The sequence below is a fragment of the Felis catus genome, chromosome C1 (assembly GCF_018350175.1).
Source record: "Felis catus isolate Fca126 chromosome C1, F.catus_Fca126_mat1.0, whole genome shotgun sequence".
In the NCBI taxonomy this organism is placed as follows: Eukaryota; Metazoa; Chordata; class Mammalia; order Carnivora; family Felidae; genus Felis; species Felis catus.
The window spans coordinates 35,438,886-35,457,972 of record NC_058375.1 but is presented as its reverse complement, the minus strand read 5'-3'; the positions used below and the strand labels follow the sequence as shown (position 1 = coordinate 35,457,972).

General features: G+C 47.2%; 2 protein-coding genes across 8 annotated transcripts in view; both read left to right on the top strand.

Annotated features, from left to right (window-relative positions):
• On the top strand, positions 1-8,682 carry HECTD3 (HECT domain E3 ubiquitin protein ligase 3). 5 transcript variants are annotated; one of them, XM_011284652.4, is made up of 21 exons: positions 9-481; positions 663-823; positions 1,074-1,166; positions 1,246-1,381; positions 1,659-1,774; positions 1,861-1,974; positions 2,122-2,204; positions 2,638-2,803; positions 3,031-3,112; positions 3,787-3,969; positions 4,121-4,173; positions 4,351-4,415; positions 4,571-4,674; positions 4,935-5,054; positions 5,170-5,259; positions 6,234-6,440; positions 6,732-6,861; positions 6,949-7,023; positions 7,147-7,228; positions 7,370-7,441; positions 7,588-8,682. In XM_011284652.4, the coding sequence occupies exons 1-21, from the start codon at positions 113-115 to the stop codon at positions 7,721-7,723; spliced, it is 2,637 nt and encodes an 878-aa protein (XP_011282954.1). In that variant the 5' UTR covers positions 9-112; the 3' UTR covers positions 7,724-8,682. The 5 variants fall into 5 exon arrangements, with proteins under 5 accessions (XP_044891655.1, XP_044891657.1, XP_011282954.1 ...); XM_019836898.3 differs by having other exon boundaries at positions 12-481; positions 8,316-8,682; XM_003990073.6 differs by having other exon boundaries at positions 13-481; positions 7,639-8,682.
• Positions 8,683-18,663: 9,981 nt separating this feature from the next.
• EIF2B3 (eukaryotic translation initiation factor 2B subunit gamma) overlaps positions 18,664-19,087 on the top strand; it is a 125,549-nt gene continuing 125,125 nt past the window's right edge. For 2 of the 3 annotated variants that reach the window (XM_011284654.4, XM_011284653.4), the window contains exon 1: positions 18,664-18,817. The gene's annotated coding sequence lies outside the window, so the exon portion shown is untranslated. Of the gene's footprint in view, positions 18,870-19,087 lie in introns of all 3 variants that reach the window. The other variant, XM_011284655.4, reaches the window with a different exon arrangement.

Sequence of the window (19,087 nt, the reverse complement as noted above, 5' to 3'; positions counted from 1 at the left end):
CGGCAAGGGCTGGCCGAAGGCGGGGCAGAGCGTGGTGAGAAGCTTGATAAGCCTTCGTGGCGGCGGCTTCAGCAGCTCAACCACCCTTGGCCTTTCTTTTTGCTGTTTCGCCATGGCGGGCCCAGGCCCGGGCGCGGCTCTAGAGTCCCCTCGGCAGCTGCTGGGCCGCGTGCGCTTCCTGGCGGAGGCAGCGCAGAGCCTCCGCGCCGGACGGCCGCTACCAAAGGCGTTGGCCTTCGTGCCGCGCGAGGTGCTCTACAAGCTTTACAAGGACCCGGCGGGACCCTCGCGCGTGTTGCTGCCGGTGTGGGAGGCGGAGGGCCTGGGGCTGCGCGTGGGAGCCGCGGGCCCCGCCCCTGGTACCGGCTCCGGGCCCCTCCGCGCTGCCCGCGACAGCATTGAGCTCCGGCGCGGCGCCTGCGTGCGTACTACCGGAGAGGAGCTGTGCAACGGCCACGGGCTCTGGGTGAAGCTGACCAAGGTACTCCCAGGCCTGCCCTGGGATCCGCAAAAGACCCCGGGGCCAGGGAAGCTCCAGGCTATTCTCCTCCCCACCCCCATATTGAGCTGGCATTGCGTTCCGTGTTCTTTGCCTTGGGCTGGGCAGGGCGGGCCGCTGGGCAGTTCCCTGACGGCTGTTCCCATCTTGCGCTCCTTGGCAGGAGCAGCTGGCAGAACACCTGGGCGACTGCGGACTGAACGAAGGCTGGCTGCTGGTGTGCCGACCGGCCGAGGGCGGGGCCCGCCTCGTACCCATCGACACACCTGACCATCTTCAGCGGCAGCAGCAGCTCTTTGGCGTGGACTACCGACCTGTGCTCAGGTGCTGCACTTGAAAGGGCGGAGCTTGATGCCTGATAACCTAGGCCGGGAAGGAAGTGTGGCACAGCGAGGGAGGTGGGATGTGGACTGAAGGCCGGGTTAAGAGCAGGAAGGGGCGTCACCTGAATGGAGCTGGGGTGAAGCTTCTGGAGGCCTAGATTGGTGGAGATTGAGCTCTGGAGAAAGCCCACTGGGGGTGTCATTCTGCCCAGTGATGTCTCCCCATCCCACCCCCTACTCTGTGCCCACAGATGGGAACAAGTAGTGGACCTGACATACTCTCATCGCCTTGGATCAAGGCCCCAGCCAGCCGAGGCATACACGGAAGCTGTACAGAGGCTACTGTGAGTGCGCTGGGGTGGGATAGGGAGGAAGGATCTGCAGGTCTGGGCCTGACCTAATTAGGGACTTGGGGTTGCTTAGCTATGTGCCCCCGACGTGGACCTACGAGTGTGACGAAGACCTGATCCACTTCTTGTACGACCACCTGGGCAAGGAAGATGAGAACCTGGGTAGCGTGAAGCAGTATGTGGAGAGCATAGACGTTTCCTCCTACACGGTGGGTGCTGGGACTCCTCCCACCCCAAGCAAGATGTCCCATCTTGCTAGATCCAGAACCCTCACCTCTAAGCCAGGGCCAAACCTGAACCCCACAGGCCAGACTTAGTCCAGCACTGTATTTTGGAAGTCCTGTAGGAATCCCCACTTGCACACATACCAGCTGTGCTTTTGACCAGCTCCATGTATTTTTTTTTCTTGTGCTCCCTGGCCCAAAGCACACCTCCCAGTGCAGAGAGTGGGGTAAACACTGACTCCACCTCTCTGCCCCACCCCAGGAGGAGTTCAATGTGTCCTGCCTGACGGACAGTAATGCAGACACCTACTGGGAGAGTGATGGTTCCCAGTGCCAGCACTGGGTACGGCTTACCATGAAAAAGGGCACCATTGTCAAGTGAGTGGGCTCTGAGGTAGGACAGGGTGGGCAGGCCAAGTGCTTATAAGTATACAAAGACCTATGTGTATACTCTAACCACCTAGGAAGCTGCTGCTCACAGTGGATACCACAGATGACAACTTTATGCCTAAGCGGGTAGTGATCTATGGAGGCGAAGGGGACAACCTGAAGAAGCTGAGTGACGTGAGCATTGATGAGTGAGTGAGCAAGCTGGTCTGGGAGGGGACATGGGGCATGATTCTAGTAATGGGGCCTGGCCCCACTTGGAAGCATAAGGTTAGGTTAGAGCCCAGCAATCCCTACAGGCAAGGGGTATTCAAAGTGCCTCACATCCATCTCCTCAGGACCCTGATCGGGGATGTATGTGTCCTGGAGGACATGACCGTTCATCTCCCAGTCATCGAGATCCGCATCGTGGAGTGCCGAGGTGGGGCTTAAGGCTATAAGGAGGGAAAGGGAGTGACAGAGTATAGATAGTGGCTAGCTGTTAGTGTAGAGAAGAAATGGGGTTGGAGTTGGGATGAAGGCTATCAAACTAACTCCAGGATTTGAAGCTTTGGGCCTGAGCCAGGTGGGAGGCGCCAGGTATATGCCTTCCTTAAAGCCATAGAGGTTTTGGGCTCATCTGGAAGAGGAACTGAGTTGGGACCCTCAGGCATCCCAATATTACAGTGATGGATGGAGGAACCGGCAAAGAATATAATAATCAGAGTCAGATGAGTAGAAGGGGCTCACAAAGGTCCCAAGTTTCTAGGGGCTATGGGTGACAAAAGTCTGAGCATCAAAGAGCCATTCTCAGCTCTGAGAACCAAAGAGGCAGTAGGTACCCTAAGTAACTTTGCTCTGACTCCTTCCCCCAGATGATGGGATTGACGTGCGTCTTCGAGGGATCAAGATCAAGTCATCTAGACAGCGGGAACTGGGGTTAAATGCAGACCTGTTCCAGCCAACCAGTCTGGTGCGATACCCACGCCTCGAAGGCACTGACCCTGAAGTACTGTACCGCAGAGCTGTTCTCCTGCAGAGGTGGCTGTGGTCCTGGGCCTGCCAGGCCCGTCCTTTCCCCCCCATCCTGAACCTCACATGTCTGTATGAAGGAGGTTCTCAAGGCCCTGTACTGTAAGCTGTTCCACTTCAAGGGTCAGGGCAGCCCCTGGGCCCTGCCTTCTCCTGTCTTTATGTGTTGGGGAGTGAGAGGGTCTTAAATCCATACTACTTTCTTTAGTTGCATTATCTTTATCCACTCACCCCAGATTCATAAAGATCCTAGACAGTGTCCTACACCACCTGGTACCTGCCTGGGATCACACGCTTGGCACCTTCAGTGAGATTAAGGTGAGCCTGGCCCACCTAGTATTGGTCTGAGCAGTGGGCTCCTCCTTTCTGTTCATGCAAGCATTCACCCTTTTACACAGAGTTCTTCAAACCTACTCTAGGCCTGGACCTTTGCTGGGCTCTGGGAATGTAGGAAAAAAGCAAGACACAGATAGTTAAAATTCAGTGGTAGGCATGCTGTTCTCCCAGGTAGTATATGAAATATACAAGAGCTGGGGTGAAGAAGTGACAGTGTGCACAAGGCAGGTTGCATGAGAGGTGCATCCTGGGAGTTGTTAGCTGCTAGATGACTTAAGAGAAGTATACAGGTAAATGTGAGTATGACCTGGGGATGAGGCTGGGAGTGGGGAGGCAAATAGCAGGCCCTGATAGCAGAGGGCATTATGGGCCAGGCTGTGAAGCAAGGACTATGTCCCAGGTCAGTGAAGCCATTGGAAGGGTTTTAAGTAGGTAATGACAAAGTTTGATTTTTTGTTTTAGAAAGCACCCGCCCCGCCAACCCCGGTGACTGGACTAAGGGAGAGACGGGAAACAAGGAAGGGGAGGGTCGTGGGGGGGATGAACTAGGCATGGACTAGAACCATGGAATTGGGTCCAGGCATAGAGGAAGGTTCCGGGTCCTGGACAGAGACGGACTGCCTGCCAGTCTTGCTCTGGCCACCTCTCCTCACCAGCAAGTGAAGCAGTTCCTGCTGCTATCACGCCAAAGGCCAGGGCTAGTGGCCCAGTGCTTGCGTGACTCAGAAAGCAGCAAGCCCAGCTTCATGCCACGCCTGTACATCAACCGGCGCCTTGCCATGGAACACCGTGCCTGCCCCTTAAGGGACCCTGCCTGCAAGAACGCAGTCTTCACCCAGGTCTGGACCACTTGGGGTCGGACCAAGGGAGGGTCAGTAAAGGGCCTGGGGGCTGGACCAAGAGGAACCTGAGTAAGGTCTTTGGTCTAGAGTGGGGCCAGATCTTGAAACAGACTTTCCTATAACTCCCTCCCTTTTCCCCTGCCCCCAGGTTTATGAAGGCCTCAAGCCCTCTGACAAGTATGAAAAGCCCTTGGACTACAGGTATGGCATGAGGTTGAGGGATTTGTGCTGGAGTTACATAAACTATATATACCTGCACACTGCTTCTGGAACCCTTCACCATTACCCCTCCGTAGCCCCTATTTCTGGCTGGTATCCTGTGAACCATCCTGAGCCCTGGCCCAGCATGGATGGCCCAGCATCCATTCCTTCTTACAGGTGGCCCATGCGCTATGACCAGTGGTGGGAGTGTAAATTCATTGCAGAAGGCATCATTGACCAAGGTAAGGCCCTGACAAAGGATAATAAGGGTCCAGCCTTCAGAGTGGTAGAGGCTTCTGGGGTCACGAGCTAACCAAGATAGAAGACCTGCTTATTAACCCTTTATGGGGGCTGGAACTCTTGAATTCCCCAGTGGAGAGCATCTGTGTCATTTCAGGGGGTGGTTTCCGAGATAGCCTGGCAGACATGTCAGAAGAGTTGTGCCCTAGCTCAGCAGACACCCCTGTGCCTCTGCCCTTCTTTGTGCGCACAGCCAACCAGGTAATCTCCTATCTCTACTTCTCAAGTTGTTTCTGCTGTTCATCTCTGCAAACCTCCCAGGTGCTGAACTAGAGAGGGAGCAGAGGAGGGACCGAGTTGCCTGGGGCAGCCTCTGGGCAGACAGGAAAGGAGGGGCTATTCTACAGTCAGGGATCAGTCAGGGCCTCTGGTGGAAAGTGTGCAGGCAAGTCTTTGGAGAATCTGGGGCAACAAAGTAGGGTCCATTCCATGCCATGCTGACAGCTCTATCTTGGGGGCAGGGCAATGGCACTGGTGAGGCCCGGGACATGTATGTGCCTAACCCCTCCTGCCGAGACTTTGCCAAATATGAATGGATTGGACAGCTGATGGGGGCTGCCCTTCGGGGTAAGGAATTCCTGGTGAGTAGCCTAATCTGTACCCACATCAGATGAGCCTGGCCCCTGGAAAGAAGAAGAACCACCCAAACCTGGGCAGCCCAATGTGAGAATACCATAGTGATTATTTGTCCCATAGGTCCTGGCTCTGCCTGGTTTTGTATGGAAGCAGCTCTCTGGTGAGGAAGTGAGTTGGAGCAAGGACTTCCCAGCTGTGGACTCTGTGCTGGTAAGTAAGGCCTGGACCTGGTGTTTACTCTATGCAGCCCCTGAAGATTGCTGCTCCCAAAGGATGTCTTGAACCTTCTCTAACCTCACATGTGCTCCTTCTGTTCCCATGGCTTCAACTACTTTCTTTATTCTGGTGACTCCTAAAATCTTACCTCCATCTCCAGCCTCTTTCCTAAGTTTGGAGTCATATATGCATCTGCCTGCAGGACATCTGCCCCAGATGGAACCTTAGGCTCAGCACTGGGAGTTCATCACCTCCCAGTCTACTGCCCTCTAGGGGTCCCTGTCTCAGAACAGCACCACTACCCACCCTTCCCCATACCAAGGGCCTCAGTGTCAGCCTTCATTCCTCCTTTTTCCTCACCTCCCACATTCTGTTACGTCTCCCTCTGGAATCTGTCCACTTCTATTTCACCGCTCTCCTCCTCGTTCAGGCCACTTTCCTTTCTGACACAATCAGTGACTGCAAAGTTGGTGTTCCTATGTCCATTCTTACCCATCTGATCTCCTGCAGCCAGAGTAATTCATTTCCCTCCTCTTGTTTAAACCCTTCAGTGTCTGCTCTGGGCTTAGGGTAAAATGCAGAACCTGACAAACCTTATATGACCTCTGTATGCCTGTCCACTTAGTTCACATTCAGGCTCTAGCCAAACAGATTCCACAGGCCTTTTGCTCTTTCAACCTTTTTTCAAGATGTTCTCTCTCCTGACTTCCTTGTGGCCCAGCCAACAACCAGCCATCATTTAGGTTTTAGCTTGGATGCCATTTCCTGCAGGACACCTTCCCTGGCAGCCAAGGAAGTGTTGTCTTGATGCTTTCATAGCCCTTGTACTGACCCCCTCACTGCCCTCATTACCTGCATGGGACTGCCTTGCCTGTTTGCCTCTCCTGCTTCCCTGTGAGCATCTTGAGAGAAAACAACATTGTCTCAACAATGAAAGTCTGACCTCCTTGCCTCTCTCCAACCCCCAGGTGAAGCTCTTGGAAGTGATGGAAGGAATGGACAAGGAGACATTTGAGTTCAAATTTGGGAAGGAACTAACATTCACCACTGTACTGAGTGACCAGCAAGTAGTAGAGTTGATCCCCGGGGGTGCAGGCATCATAGTGGGATATGAAGACCGTTCCCGTTTCATCCAACTGGTGCAGAAGACACGGCTAGAAGAGAGCAAGGAGCAGGTACCACCCAGAGGCCAGGAGAACAGAGAGCTTTGCACAGCTCCTGATAATCAGAGCCTAGCCTAATAGGCTACCAGTACCCAATCCCAAGAACTCTGGCCCCTACCATTCCTCTGCCCTACATTCCTGCTTGTTGGTGGGAGTGAACTAGAACTAGGTGGCCCCTAGTGCTAAACAAACATCATGTCATGTCCTCCATTATCTCTCTGAGTGGATGCCAAGTGACTCCACCACACACTGATTTGGGAGTTGTGCCCTCTTCCCTAGCCAGGCCTCTCCCTCCTTCTCCAGGTGGCAGCCATGCAGGCAGGACTGCTAAAGGTGGTGCCACAGGCTGTGCTGGACTTGCTGACCTGGCAGGAATTGGAGAAGAAAGTGTGCGGGGACCCAGAGGTCACTGTGGACGCTCTACGAAAGCTCAGTGAGTATGGGGCAGGGCAACACAGGGATAGAGGCTTAAGGACTAGGTAGGCTGGGACCTAAGAATGAATTCTGACCTTGTCCCCAGCCCGGTTTGAGGACTTCGAGCCATCTGACACTCGAGTGCAATATTTTTGGGAAGCACTGAACAACTTCACCAACGGTCAGTGGAAGAGGGGAGAGTGATGCCTGGGTTCAGACTCCACTTGTGGGATACAGAAACAGGGTAGAAATTGTAGAACCTCCCCCACCATTAGTGCAGGCACTGATTTCCTTCTCCATCCAGAGGACCGGAGCCGCTTCCTGCGCTTTGTCACTGGCCGCAGCCGTCTGCCAGCACGGATCTATATCTACCCAGACAAACTGGGGTGAGTGCAGGTGGCAGGGGTAGGGGTCCAAAGGGTCTGTTGCTGGCCTTTGCCCTCTTCCCCCCACACATACTCACATGTCAGACCCCTACCCTGTGCCCCTACAATTCTTTCTAATCTGTGGCCCCTCCACGCTCCCAGCTATGAAACTACAGATGCGCTGCCTGAGTCTTCAACTTGTTCAAGCACCCTCTTCCTACCACATTATGCCAGGTGGGTTTCTTAGGCTCAAACCTAGAGAGTGGGGAGTGGGGGAAGGAGTGGTATCCTAGGATGGAGGAGGACTTCCAGTACTGAAGTGCACAAACTGGAACCCCATCACCCATCACCCCGCGCACTGACCGCACTGACCCCCGTAGTGATGGAAGGACCTCTGCACCTGGTGCTGACCAAGTCTCCGTCTCCCTCAGTGCCAAGGTGTGCGAGGAGAAGCTCCGCTATGCGGCGTACAACTGCGTGGCCATTGACACTGACATGAGCCCTTGGGAGGAGTGAGGCGGCACCAGGGGGCAGCCTCGGGCCAGCAGGACCGTGCCTGCACAGGTCCCACTAGGCGGCGCCCAGGGTGAAGACATGTTCCCTGGACCAGTGGGGTCTGCATACTCCTGACCTGAGCTGACATGCTCAGAAAAAGACAGCACGCCCCTGTGTCTGCTTGGAGTGGGGGTGGTGGGTTGACCCTGGTGGCCCAGCCCCACAGACCCACAAGCCCTGTGCGTGCTCGGGCTTGCTTCCCGAGTTGTTCATCCTCTGTGAGAGGGAATCCCACAAGCCCAGCACAAGCTGCCAGGCCTGAGCTACTTGAAGGGGGCCTTCTAGCTCCCCACCCCATGGACTTTACTTCAGTTTTTTGTTGTTGCTTTTTTTTTTTCTTGGCTCCCCCCCCCCCCCCCCCTTTTGCTCCTTGTTTTTCTCTGGCTTCAGCCTGGATTCAAAACTAAAACCTCTGGAGGGTGGTGGAGGCTCCTCCCCAAACAAGGCATTGGAGTAATGGCTATCCTCTTTGGTCACCTGCCCCAAGAATGAAGCAGCAGCTAAGCATCTTCTCACATACTTGTATTTTCCTCCTCTCCCTCCATACCCAAAGTGTGAGCTCTGCCCTCCCTCCACCCAGTCTCAAACTACACAGTGCCATCACCTTCTTTGGCTCAGAACCTACATGTTCTCAACATTAAATCACCACCACCATACCGTATTCAATGCTTCTGCATCGCCTCCAGCCTGATTCTCCATCTGCTGTGTCATCTCCAAGATTGTGCAAGGTTAAAGCCAGTTATGTCCTCTCTGAAATCTTCAGTAGCTCCCTTTCACCCAACTCAAAGCTTAGACTTTAAACCTGCTCCTAAGCCTTATGCAGGTCTATGCCCCAGTGCTCCTCCCTTAAGGGCCTCCATGACACCCCATCAAAGAAGATCTTGCACATGGGAAAGTTTAATAAATGGATGTATTCATTCCTTCAGAATGTGTTTATTGGGCTCCAGAGGGATGGCAGAGAAGGTTCTTCTAGGACTTCAGGGCTCTTGGCTGGAAGCCAGGGAGATCATGTGTCAAGTAGGAGTGGTGAGTCTCACAGTGACAAACATTAAATTTGGAGATAAGCAGGGAAATAAGGACGCTACTGGGAGAGGGGGCAGTGGCATGCAAAGCCTGGCCTGGCATCTTCTGGGATGGAGGATGGGAATCCACCTTCAGGAACCAGGTAGGCAGAAGAATTTGACATCGTAAAAGACAAAGCCTTGAGATGGCTGACAAACCAGCCAGGTCAAGCTTTTGACAAAAGACACAGCAGCACAGCTACTCATTCACCCACCACACTGCCTCCAATTGCCACACAGCTAGGGTGCAGTCTTTAAGAACAAGTACCTGGTGAGAGATCTCCTGAGCTTATAGACCCATCTCCCTCCCCCAGCAGAAGGAGTTGACCTCAAGCATAGTCTCAAGCGAAGTGGCATTCACTCTCCCAATGCTCCTCCATGCTGCCCTGGCTGGGAAACTCCAGGCCTTGGCCTTGAACCCTCCCTCTGGGGCTGTGCGTTCCCCAAGGCCTATCTCCCCATAACTCTGCGTCTAATACCCCAGCTGAGCCTCCCAGGCAGCCCTCATCTTGTGACTCCAATGCCTGTACCTTGGGTGGTCCACACGAGACCTACCTCCCTCTTGTGGCAGCCCCTTCCTGTCCAGGGAGGTGGAAGGGTAGGAGCCCCTGAGGCTGCCACTCTCATCCAGCTCTGTTCTTCCCAGCAAGCTCCCACCCCCTTGTGCAGCCTGCCCCCTCATTCCACCTATCAGAGGAGCACATTCCCCTTCTCAGGGAAGAGCCTGGCCAGCATGTACCTGCTGGGGCTATTATTTCTGTGTCTGGTACTGGTTTGGCCCCTCCTTTACCAAATTGGACTCACACTGTAGCTTGCTTTTCATTCATTCATTCAATGAATGCATCAAGCAACCATGTCAAGCATTATACTAGGCACAATGGGGAAAATGTTGGCTAAACAGATAATTTTTGCTCTCTTGGAATTTAAAGTCTCATAGGAGAGAGTATATTAAATAATTGCATACACAATATTTAATAACATTTGTGTAAGAGCTCCAAAGGAGTAGCGAACGGTATTGTTAAAAGAGCAGGGTGATACTAACCAGTGGGGCTCAATGGAATGCTAAATCCTTAGGCAGAATAACTGGGCACAAAGTCCAGCCAAGAAACATGTTGAGTCCTGTGTTACTGGACTATTAAGGGAAGAGAGAGAAGATACTCCAGCCTTAGAAGCTTGTTTTAGGATTTTGCATTGCCAAGCCATGAGGGTGTCAAGCAAGGGAGTGACATGATTAGATCTGCCTTTGGCATCTGTGTAGAAAATGAATTTGAAAAGGAGAGACTAGAGGCGGAAATGATGGTCACTGGGGCAAGGGGCATACTCATTTTAACTGTTATTTTTGTTAGCTGCATTTTGTTACATTTTAAGAAATTTTCGTAACTTCTCATTTAAAACCCTCTACTGGGGCACCTAGCTGGCTCAGTCAGTAGAGCATGCAACATTTAATCTCACGGTCATGAGTTCAAGCCCCACATCAGGCATAGAGGTTACAATAAAACAAAACAAAAACTCTGTAGATGGATAGTAAGGTTGTCTACAAAATTTTTATATTGAAAACTACAAGTATTATAATAAACACCCTCACGCATATATCCTTCCATACCTATTTGATTATTTCCTTAGAATAATATCCTGAAATCACCATCAAACTGCCAAATTACCAGGATGTATCAATTTTACTCCCTTTAGTGTATATTAATACCTTTATTGTGTCAGGTGTTGCAATACCTTGGTTTTCCCAGTCTGTACTTTGCCACTTAATTTCATATATGTTCTTTCCTGATTTACAAAATTTTAAATTTTTATGAATTCAAAACCCCTATGGAAGAAACTGTATATTGAATATATTCTATGTGAAGTCAACATACTATACTAGTTAAGGGCACATTCTGTAGAGTTAGCATCCCTGTATTCATATCCTGGTTTTTCCACATACTAGCTGTTGACCATGGCCAAGTTTTCTCAGTTTTCTTTTCTTTTTAATGTTTATTTGTTTTTGAGAGAGACAGAATTTGAGTGGGTTAGGGGCAGAGAGAGAGGGAGACACAGAGTACGAAGTAGGCTCCAGGCTCCGAGCTGTCAGCATAGAGAGCCCAACGCAGGGCTCGAACTCATGAGCTGTGAGATTATGACCTGAGCTGAAATCAGACCCTCAACCGAGACACCCAGGCACCCCTCTCAGCTTCCTTTTCTGAAGCACCTATCCTTTTACTGTTGATTTGATTTGAAATGCTATCTTCTCATAATTTTGTGCTAAATTTATATATATATGAAATCCTAAAAATTTTTTAAAAAGAAATCATTTTTCACAGTACTGCCAGAATATTAAAATGACATTGCAAGTTGAAACCAAAGAGACCTTAATAGTCAGTGGGAGAAACTACCATTGTTCTGTGACCTTTAAATTTTTTTGTCAAAGCATCAAAAACTTTCTTACTGTCAGTTATAAATGTAGAGGGAAATCAAAACATACTAAACTAATATTTATTTACTACTTTGTAATCTAAAGCATTTAGAGAAATTGAGAATTGTTTTTCTTGCAAAAAACATACCAAAAGTAATTTGAACAATGCTTGCCTCTTTTATTAAAATATGGAACAAGTATCTTCACTATGTTTTGATGAATTGTCATATACCTTTTTAAGTTTGGATCAGCTTCCAACATTCTCTTCTTTGTATTTTACAATCTCATGAAATTTATCTCTAAGAATTCCTTGAATGTGAAGGACTTTTTGCTGGCATAAGTTCCTTTGGAACATCTTCTTCCCTTTTGTCACAAGCATTTTCTTCCTTTATGTAGATAAAGTAGCCTTCACTAAATTCCTCTGGCTGTGTATCTATATTCTCTCATGATAGCAGTACTAACATTCCCACAATCAGCCATTTCTTGTATAACTCCATATATGTTCAATTGAATTTCACTTCCTGCCTTACCACTTTTCATTTCTTTGCTGCACTTTCATTTTGTTGACCAATTCTGTTATCTTTTTTTTTTTAATTTTTTTAACGTTTATTCATTTTTGAGAGACAGAAACAGAGCATGAGCAGGAGAGGGGCAGAGAAAGAGGGAGACACTGAATCCAAAGCAGGTTCCAGGCTCTGAGCTGTCAGCACAGAGCCTGACGTGGGGCTTGAACTCATGAACCATGAAATCATGACCTGAGTTGAAGTTGGACGCTCAACCAACTGAGCCACCCAGGCGTCCCCCGCCTTTTTTTTTTTTTTTTTTATGTCACATGGGTTTATCACTGGGAGACAAGGAAGCAACACAACTACATTCTTGCCGTCTGTGTATAAACAATTAAGAGATGTATGGTGACTACCAACATACTGAAAGAAGTGACATGATTGTTTCACTGTTCATGATGCATGTTCAAAAAAGTTGATTCTATTTTTTACAGTATTCTCATTGCTTTTCTGGAGGAGAGAATTTTTGGAGGGACTTACTCCACCATTTTTACTGATTTCACCTGTTCATTTTGATTATACTCATAAATTTATTATATAGGAAGTTATAGAGATTTAAGTGGGACACAAGTCCAAAATTTCAATAACCTCCATAAAACTCTTAAGACTTTATAGCTGCCAGTGTGGTGTTCCCCTCCCTGTCCCTCTTCCCTAACTTTTTCTTATTTCTAAAGTTTTATCACACTTTAATATGCTGCACAGTTTACTCATTTATTACTTAAATTTATTTATAACGTATGCTGCCCCTGCCTGTTGGGATGAGGCTGGATCCTTATTTGTTCACTAATATACCTTATGAGCCTTAAACTGCCCTGGGCACATAGCAGTCACTCAGTAAACAGCTGTTCAATAAGTAAAGTGTGGCTCATAAACCATACTTTCCAATTTAAAAACAAGGAAAATCAGCCCTCTGAAAATTTTGCTTCTAATAAAGGAGAAAAACTAGCAAATTGATTAAATCAGTATTTTTTAAGTGTTTAACCATAAATAATCCAGATTCAGACCTTTAAAGCCAACAACAATGAAAATTCTGTGTGCTTGAAAGGAAATATTGAAGTCCTAATTAATGAAGTTTCCTTCCAAGCCCTTTATAGAAACACTATAGCATCATTTGCTCTCTAACTTATCATGAATCTATTAGGCAACTGGTGGGCTTATGTACAAAAATAAAACACAAATATTTTAGGACCTGCAACTGGTTGCCAAAGTAGAGTTTCTCTTTTCATTTTTATCTTTCACTCAGTACTCTAAAATAATAATTTCCTGCCCCACTGACAAGTCCACAGCCAAATGGAGTAGATGAATATTATGATGTGGCCAGCAAATTCCCAAAGAGAGAACTCTTGCAGACCGTGGGAAGAGTATTTCTGAGCCAAGGCCCAACTTTTAAAGGTTTCCTTTGAAAGCTCAAAGAGAACTTTGGAGCTTGACCTTCTTGGGCTAGTCCCCACCACAGATAAACACATACATACAAATGTCCCCTGGGGAAGAAATGTGAACAAGAAACAAACATTATAAGGGGCGCCTGGGTGCCTCAGTCGGTTAAGTGGCCAACTTCAGCTCAGGTCATGATCTCACGCTCTGTGAGTTTGAGCCCCGCGTCAGGCTCTGTGCTGACAGCTCGGAGCCTGGAGCCTGCTTCTGTTTCTGTGTCTCCCTCTCTCTATGCCCTTCTTCGCCCATTTGCGCTCTGTCTCTCTCTGCCTTTCAAAAATGAATAAATGTTAAAAAAAATTTTTTTAAAGAAACAAACATTATAGGGAACAGTCTTTATTCAGTAAGCATTTATTGAGTACTTCCCATGTAATTAATAAATAAAAATAAATAAGTATGAGGCTAAGCATAATATAGACAACAATATAGATTGATTTAGTGAGAAGGAATGTTCAGAAAGAGATGTTGTCAGTGACCTGGGCCCTCAACTCAGTTTCTCCACCACCACATGGGAGGTCAAGGGAAAATTTATGAGAAATTTTTAATTTATTCAATATTATTTACTTAGTATGTCCCAGGTCCTGTGCTGCTGGGACCTGGGTAGAGAGGAGCAACTAAGATATTGCCTTTGTCCTCCAAGGGCTCCCAGTATGATAGAGAAAACATAAAAAAGGGATGACAATATTTTGTGATAAGTGCCATAATGTAAGTACTAGAAGCAGTGGGAGGCAGAAAGAAGGAATCCATGAGGCGGCAGTTCTTGAAAGTATGCTCCATGGACCTCTGGGAGTCCTCAAGATCCTTTCAATGGATCTGTCATGTCAAAATTACTTTCATAGTAATACTGAAATATGATTTGCCTCTTTCATTGAATTGATATTTGCACTAATGGTGCAAAAGCAATGGTGGCTAAAACTGCTGGTGCTTTGGCATGAATCAAAGCAGTGATACCAAACTCTATTAACATGCATTGCATTCTTCACTGCCACACACTTGCAATAAAAATAAAATAATAGTAATAAAATAATAATAAAGCAAAGTTTCATTTAATGTCTTTGATGAAGCAATAACATAATTTTATTAAATCTTGGTCCCTGAGTACATACAAACTATCAAAATTAATGAAGTAAGCCAGTCACTTCAAGGAAAACCACTAATAGTATTTGCTACCAATGATAATATTTGAGCTTAAAAGAGAAAATCAGAAGTTTGGAAAACCTGTATCTGTCATCGTAAGCTTACCAGCTTTACAACATGTAAGGATTTTCTGATGAGATTGGTGGTTATATTAACAAATGTAATTTTTAAAATATAATAAGGGGCACCTGGGTGGCTCTGTCAGTTAAGCGTCCGACTCTTGGTTTCAGCTTAGGTCATGATTTCACCATTCATGAGTTCGAGCCCCACACTGGGCTCCACGCTGCCAGTGTTGAGCCTGCTTGGGATTCTCTCTCTCTCTCTCTTCCTCTCTCTCTGCCCCTCCCCTGCTTGTTCTCTCTCTCTTGCAAAATAAATAAACAAAAAATATATTTAAAAATTTATGTATATTATATATATATAAAATGAGTCAACATATGGAATGATGTGCATAATTCAGTGAACCAATATCTTACAAGTGATCAGTGTGTCAAGTTGCAAAATCATGCATAGGTAAAATGTCCATTTGAAGTGCAAGTATTAGAGTACAACAAGTTCATTAATACAGTGATTTTAGGGGTTCCTGGGTGGCTCAGTTGGTTAAGCGTCTGACTTCGGCTCAGGTCATGATCTCATGATTCAGGGGTTAGAGCCCACCTTGGGCTCTGTGCTGACAGCTCAGAGCCTGGGACCTGCTTCAGATTCTGTGTTTCACTCTCTCTCTGCCCCTCCCCTACTCATGCTCTGTCTCTCTCTTTGTCTCTCTCTCTCTCAATGAATAAACATTTAAAAAAAAAACAGTGATTCTACATTGCAACAAATCTTTAACAAACTACCACTTACTGAGCTTTGATGTAGTATCAAAGAATATTACCTACAACTATCTGACGAGACTATTAAAATATTTCTCCCTTTCTAATTGTGTATCTCTGTGAAGTCAGGTTTTACCATAGAATACACTCAAAACAATGCATCACAACTGATGGGAGAATCCAGTTGTTTTCTTTCTTTTTTTAAATGTTTATTTATTTTGAGAAAGAGAGAGAGAGCAGTGGGGGGTGGGGGCAGCACAGAGATTGAGAGAGAGAGAGAGAGAGAGAGAGAGAGAGAGAGAGAGAGAGAGAGAGAGAATCTCAAGCAGGTTCTGTGCTATCAGTGCAGAGCCTGATACAGGGCTTGATCTCATGAACCATGAGATCATGACCTGAGCCGAAATCAAGAGTTTGACGCTTAAAAAACTGACTGAGCCATCCAAGTGCCCCCCAACTGTTTTCTCTTAAGCCAGATATTAAAGAGATCTGTAAAAAGGTGAAAGCATGGCATTCTTCTAATTGTTTTGTTTTCAAAACTTATGTTTTCATAAAAATGACATTTATGATACCATGTAATGGTATTATTTTTATCTTAAAAGTGAATAATGTTTTTTAATTTCTCAGTTTGAGTTTTTAATATGGTGAATATCAATTGATATAATCCATATAAACAAAAGTTCTTTGGGGTCCCCAATAATTTTATTTTTAAGTAATCTCTGCACCCTGCATGGGGCTTGAACTTACTACCTGGAGATCAAGACTCGCATGCCCCACAGACTGAGCCAGCCAGGTGCCCCAAGGGTCCCCAATATTTTAAGAGTGTAAAGAGCCCAGAGATCAAAAAGTTTGCAAACTGCTGCCCTAAGGGAATAATTTCAAGTCAGTTTAAACTGAAGCAATCCCTCAAGTAGTCAACTACAGGAACAAATTCCCTGAAAATATCTGCTAGTTTAAACATGAGCTTTTATTCTGCACAGCAAAGGAAACAACCAACAAAACTAAAAGGCAACCAACGGAATGGGAAAAGATATTTGCAAATGACATATCAGACAAAGGGCTAGTACCCAAAATCTATAAAGAGCTCACCAAACTCCACACCCAAAAAACAAATAACCCAGTGAAGAAATGGGCAGAAAACATGAATAGACACTTCTCTAAAGAAGACATCCGGATGGCCAACAGGCACATGAAAAGATGCTCAACGTCGCTCCTCATCAGGGAAATACAAATCAAAACCACACTCAGATATCACCCCACGCCAGTCAGAGTGGCCAAAATGAACAAATCAGGAGACTATAGATGCTGGAGAGGATGTGGAGAAATGGGAACCCTCTTGCACTGTTGGAGGGAATGCAAATTGGTGCAGCCACTCTGGAAAGCAGTGTGGAGGTTCCTCAGAAAATTAAAAATAGACCTACCCTATGACCCAGCAATAGCACTGCTAGGAATTTATCCAAGGGATACAGGAGTACTGATGCATAGGGGCACTTGTATCCCAATGTTTATAGCAGCACTCTCAACAATAGCCAAATTATGGAAACAGCCTAAATGTCCATCAACTGATGAATGGATAAAGAAATTGTGGTTTATATACACAATGGAGTACTACATGGCAATGAGAAAGAACGAAATATGGCCCTTTGTAGGAACGTGGATGGAACTGGAGAGTGTGATGCTAAGTGAAATAAGCCATACAGAGAAAGACAGATACCATATGTTTTCACTCTTATGTGGATCCTGAGAAACTTAACAGAAACCCATGGAGGAGGGGAAGGAAAAAAAAAAAAAAAAAAGGTTAGAGTGGGAGAGAGCCAAAGCATAAGAGACTCTTAAAAACTGAGAACAAACTGAGGGTTGATGGGGGGTGGGAGGGAGGGGAGGGTGGGTGATGGGTATTGAGGAGGGCACCTTTTGGGATGAGCACTGGGTGTTGTATGGAAACCAATTTGACAATAAATTTCATATATTGAAAAAAAAATAAACATGAGCTTTTAAAATGGATGACAGATATGGGGTTGAATACTGTTCTTAATAACTGGTTCTTACCTCAAAAACATGCTGTAATTCCCAAGGCTTCTGTTTGCTTGAGCTAATAACAAGGAGAGACAGTATCTTGCCGTAGAAGGAAAGGGTAGTCAAGTTTCAGGCCTTCTGTAGCCAATCACTCCATGGCTCCCTTTTACCCACATACCTGGTGTCATTCTTTAGGTAAAATAAGTAATTATTTAGTAACTCCACCAGCAGCCTAAAGTGAAGAAAAGGCAGAGTAGGAGTAGGCTGGTTTTATGGAAATAGTCTCAGGTCTTCCTCCCCTCCCCCCGGACATCTAACTGAGCTCTTATTCTTTCAACTGAAAGTCTGGGAAAAAATTACAAGTCCTGACTGTCGTATCCCCAGCATCTACCATCTAAGACATTGTTTGGCACTTATTAGGCACTCAATAAATACTGTTGAATGAAGTAAAACTCCTTTATTTTTATTGCAGAAATTAGACTCTGTCTCTTAATTGCAAGGAGCTAAAGCAACACAAGGTTTAAGAGATGGACAGAAAAAGAGGAAGCTTCTAAAAGATTAGGAAATTGCAGGAATGTGTGAGAGAGAGTGGCCATTGTTCTTGTTATCTGCTATAGCTTATAAACCACCCCAAAACTAACTGCTTAAAACATCGATTATTATCTCTCACAATTGTTGGAGTTGTCTAGATACAGGCATTTGAGGTCTCTAATGCAGTTGCAGCCACTTAAGTGGACTCCCTGTCCAGGGAGTCTATTAACACAGCTATCAGAGTGATCCTTTAAAAACCTGTCATATCATGTTCTTCTTCTGCTTAATTCAAGATCCTCACAATGGCCTACAAGACGCACAAGATCTGAATTATCCACCCTCTCTCCCACTGCCTCTGACCTCTGCCATCATTCATTCTCCACCTGGCTTACTTCCCTTCAGCTATATTGGCCTCTCTACGGTTCTTTGAACATGCAGTCTCTCTTCAGGGCCTTTGCACTTGCTAGCTAGTCAGCTTGGAAGACTCTTACCCAAGATATCCACCTGACTCACTCTCTTCAAGCCATTATTCAGTGTCACTGTCTCAATGAGGTCTTCACTGACACCCCTCCTTCTCCCAGTTTCAATGATTAAAGGTGATTGTTTTCCATACCATAAGAGTCTGGTTCAGAAAGCCGATGTGAGTCGCCACATTAGACATTGCAGACATAGAAAGCGTTGGCAATCCCTGGCCTGCATGAGTATTTGGCTGTTTCTCCACCCGCTAGCCCCAAACTGCGGCTCCCAATGAGCTCTCTTTTCAGAGTGGTAGTCGGCCATATGGTAGAATGAGAACTCCCTAAAGCAAGAGACCGTGGCTTGTTCCTGTGCAGATTCCAGGAGCCCAGCACTGGGAAACACATTCAATGGGCGTTGATGATTTGTGAATGAACGAAAGGATACAGACCACCCAGCTTCCTCTTCTCATAGGGCGCGCGTTTTGTATGAAATCTATTGCTCGACGCTCGTCCCTTCTACGCGGGCCTGCCCAGCGCATCCCATCGATCTGTTCGGCCATCGCGCGCCTGCGCTTTTGGACTGGCTGTTGGAGGCGGCGTGGGGTGCGCTGGGAGCTGCTGTGGCGCGCCTGGAGTCGAGAGGTAAAGCTGTGGGGTTAACGCTGCCAGGCCCCTTACGAGCTGGCTGTTGGGGGTGAGCACCGCGGTGGGGGCAGCCGGGCCCCGCTCATATGGGGAAAGCAGGCTCCTCGATCCCGGCCGAGGAAGGCCTCAGGAGGTGGGCGGGGGTGCAGAGCCCTGGAGTCGCCTGTTCGAGTCCCTGCCTGACCCGGCCAAGCAGCTAAGTAGCCGAACTAGAAGGGATCTTGGAGAGAATGTGAGCCAGCCACCTTGTGCAACAGATGGAAAGGA

Excerpts from the sequence above, each read along its gene's own strand:
- HECTD3 (XM_011284652.4), top strand. The coding sequence starts at position 113 with ATGGCGGGCCCAGGCCCGGGCGCGGCTCTAGAGTCCCCTCGGCAGCTG. Across the intron at positions 2,804-3,030 it reads AGAGCTGTTCTCCTGCAGAG|ATTCATAAAGATCCTAGACA; the intron begins GTGGCTGTGGTC and ends CACTCACCCCAG. Across the intron at positions 4,675-4,934 it reads TTGTGCGCACAGCCAACCAG|GGCAATGGCACTGGTGAGGC; the intron begins GTAATCTCCTAT and ends TCTTGGGGGCAG.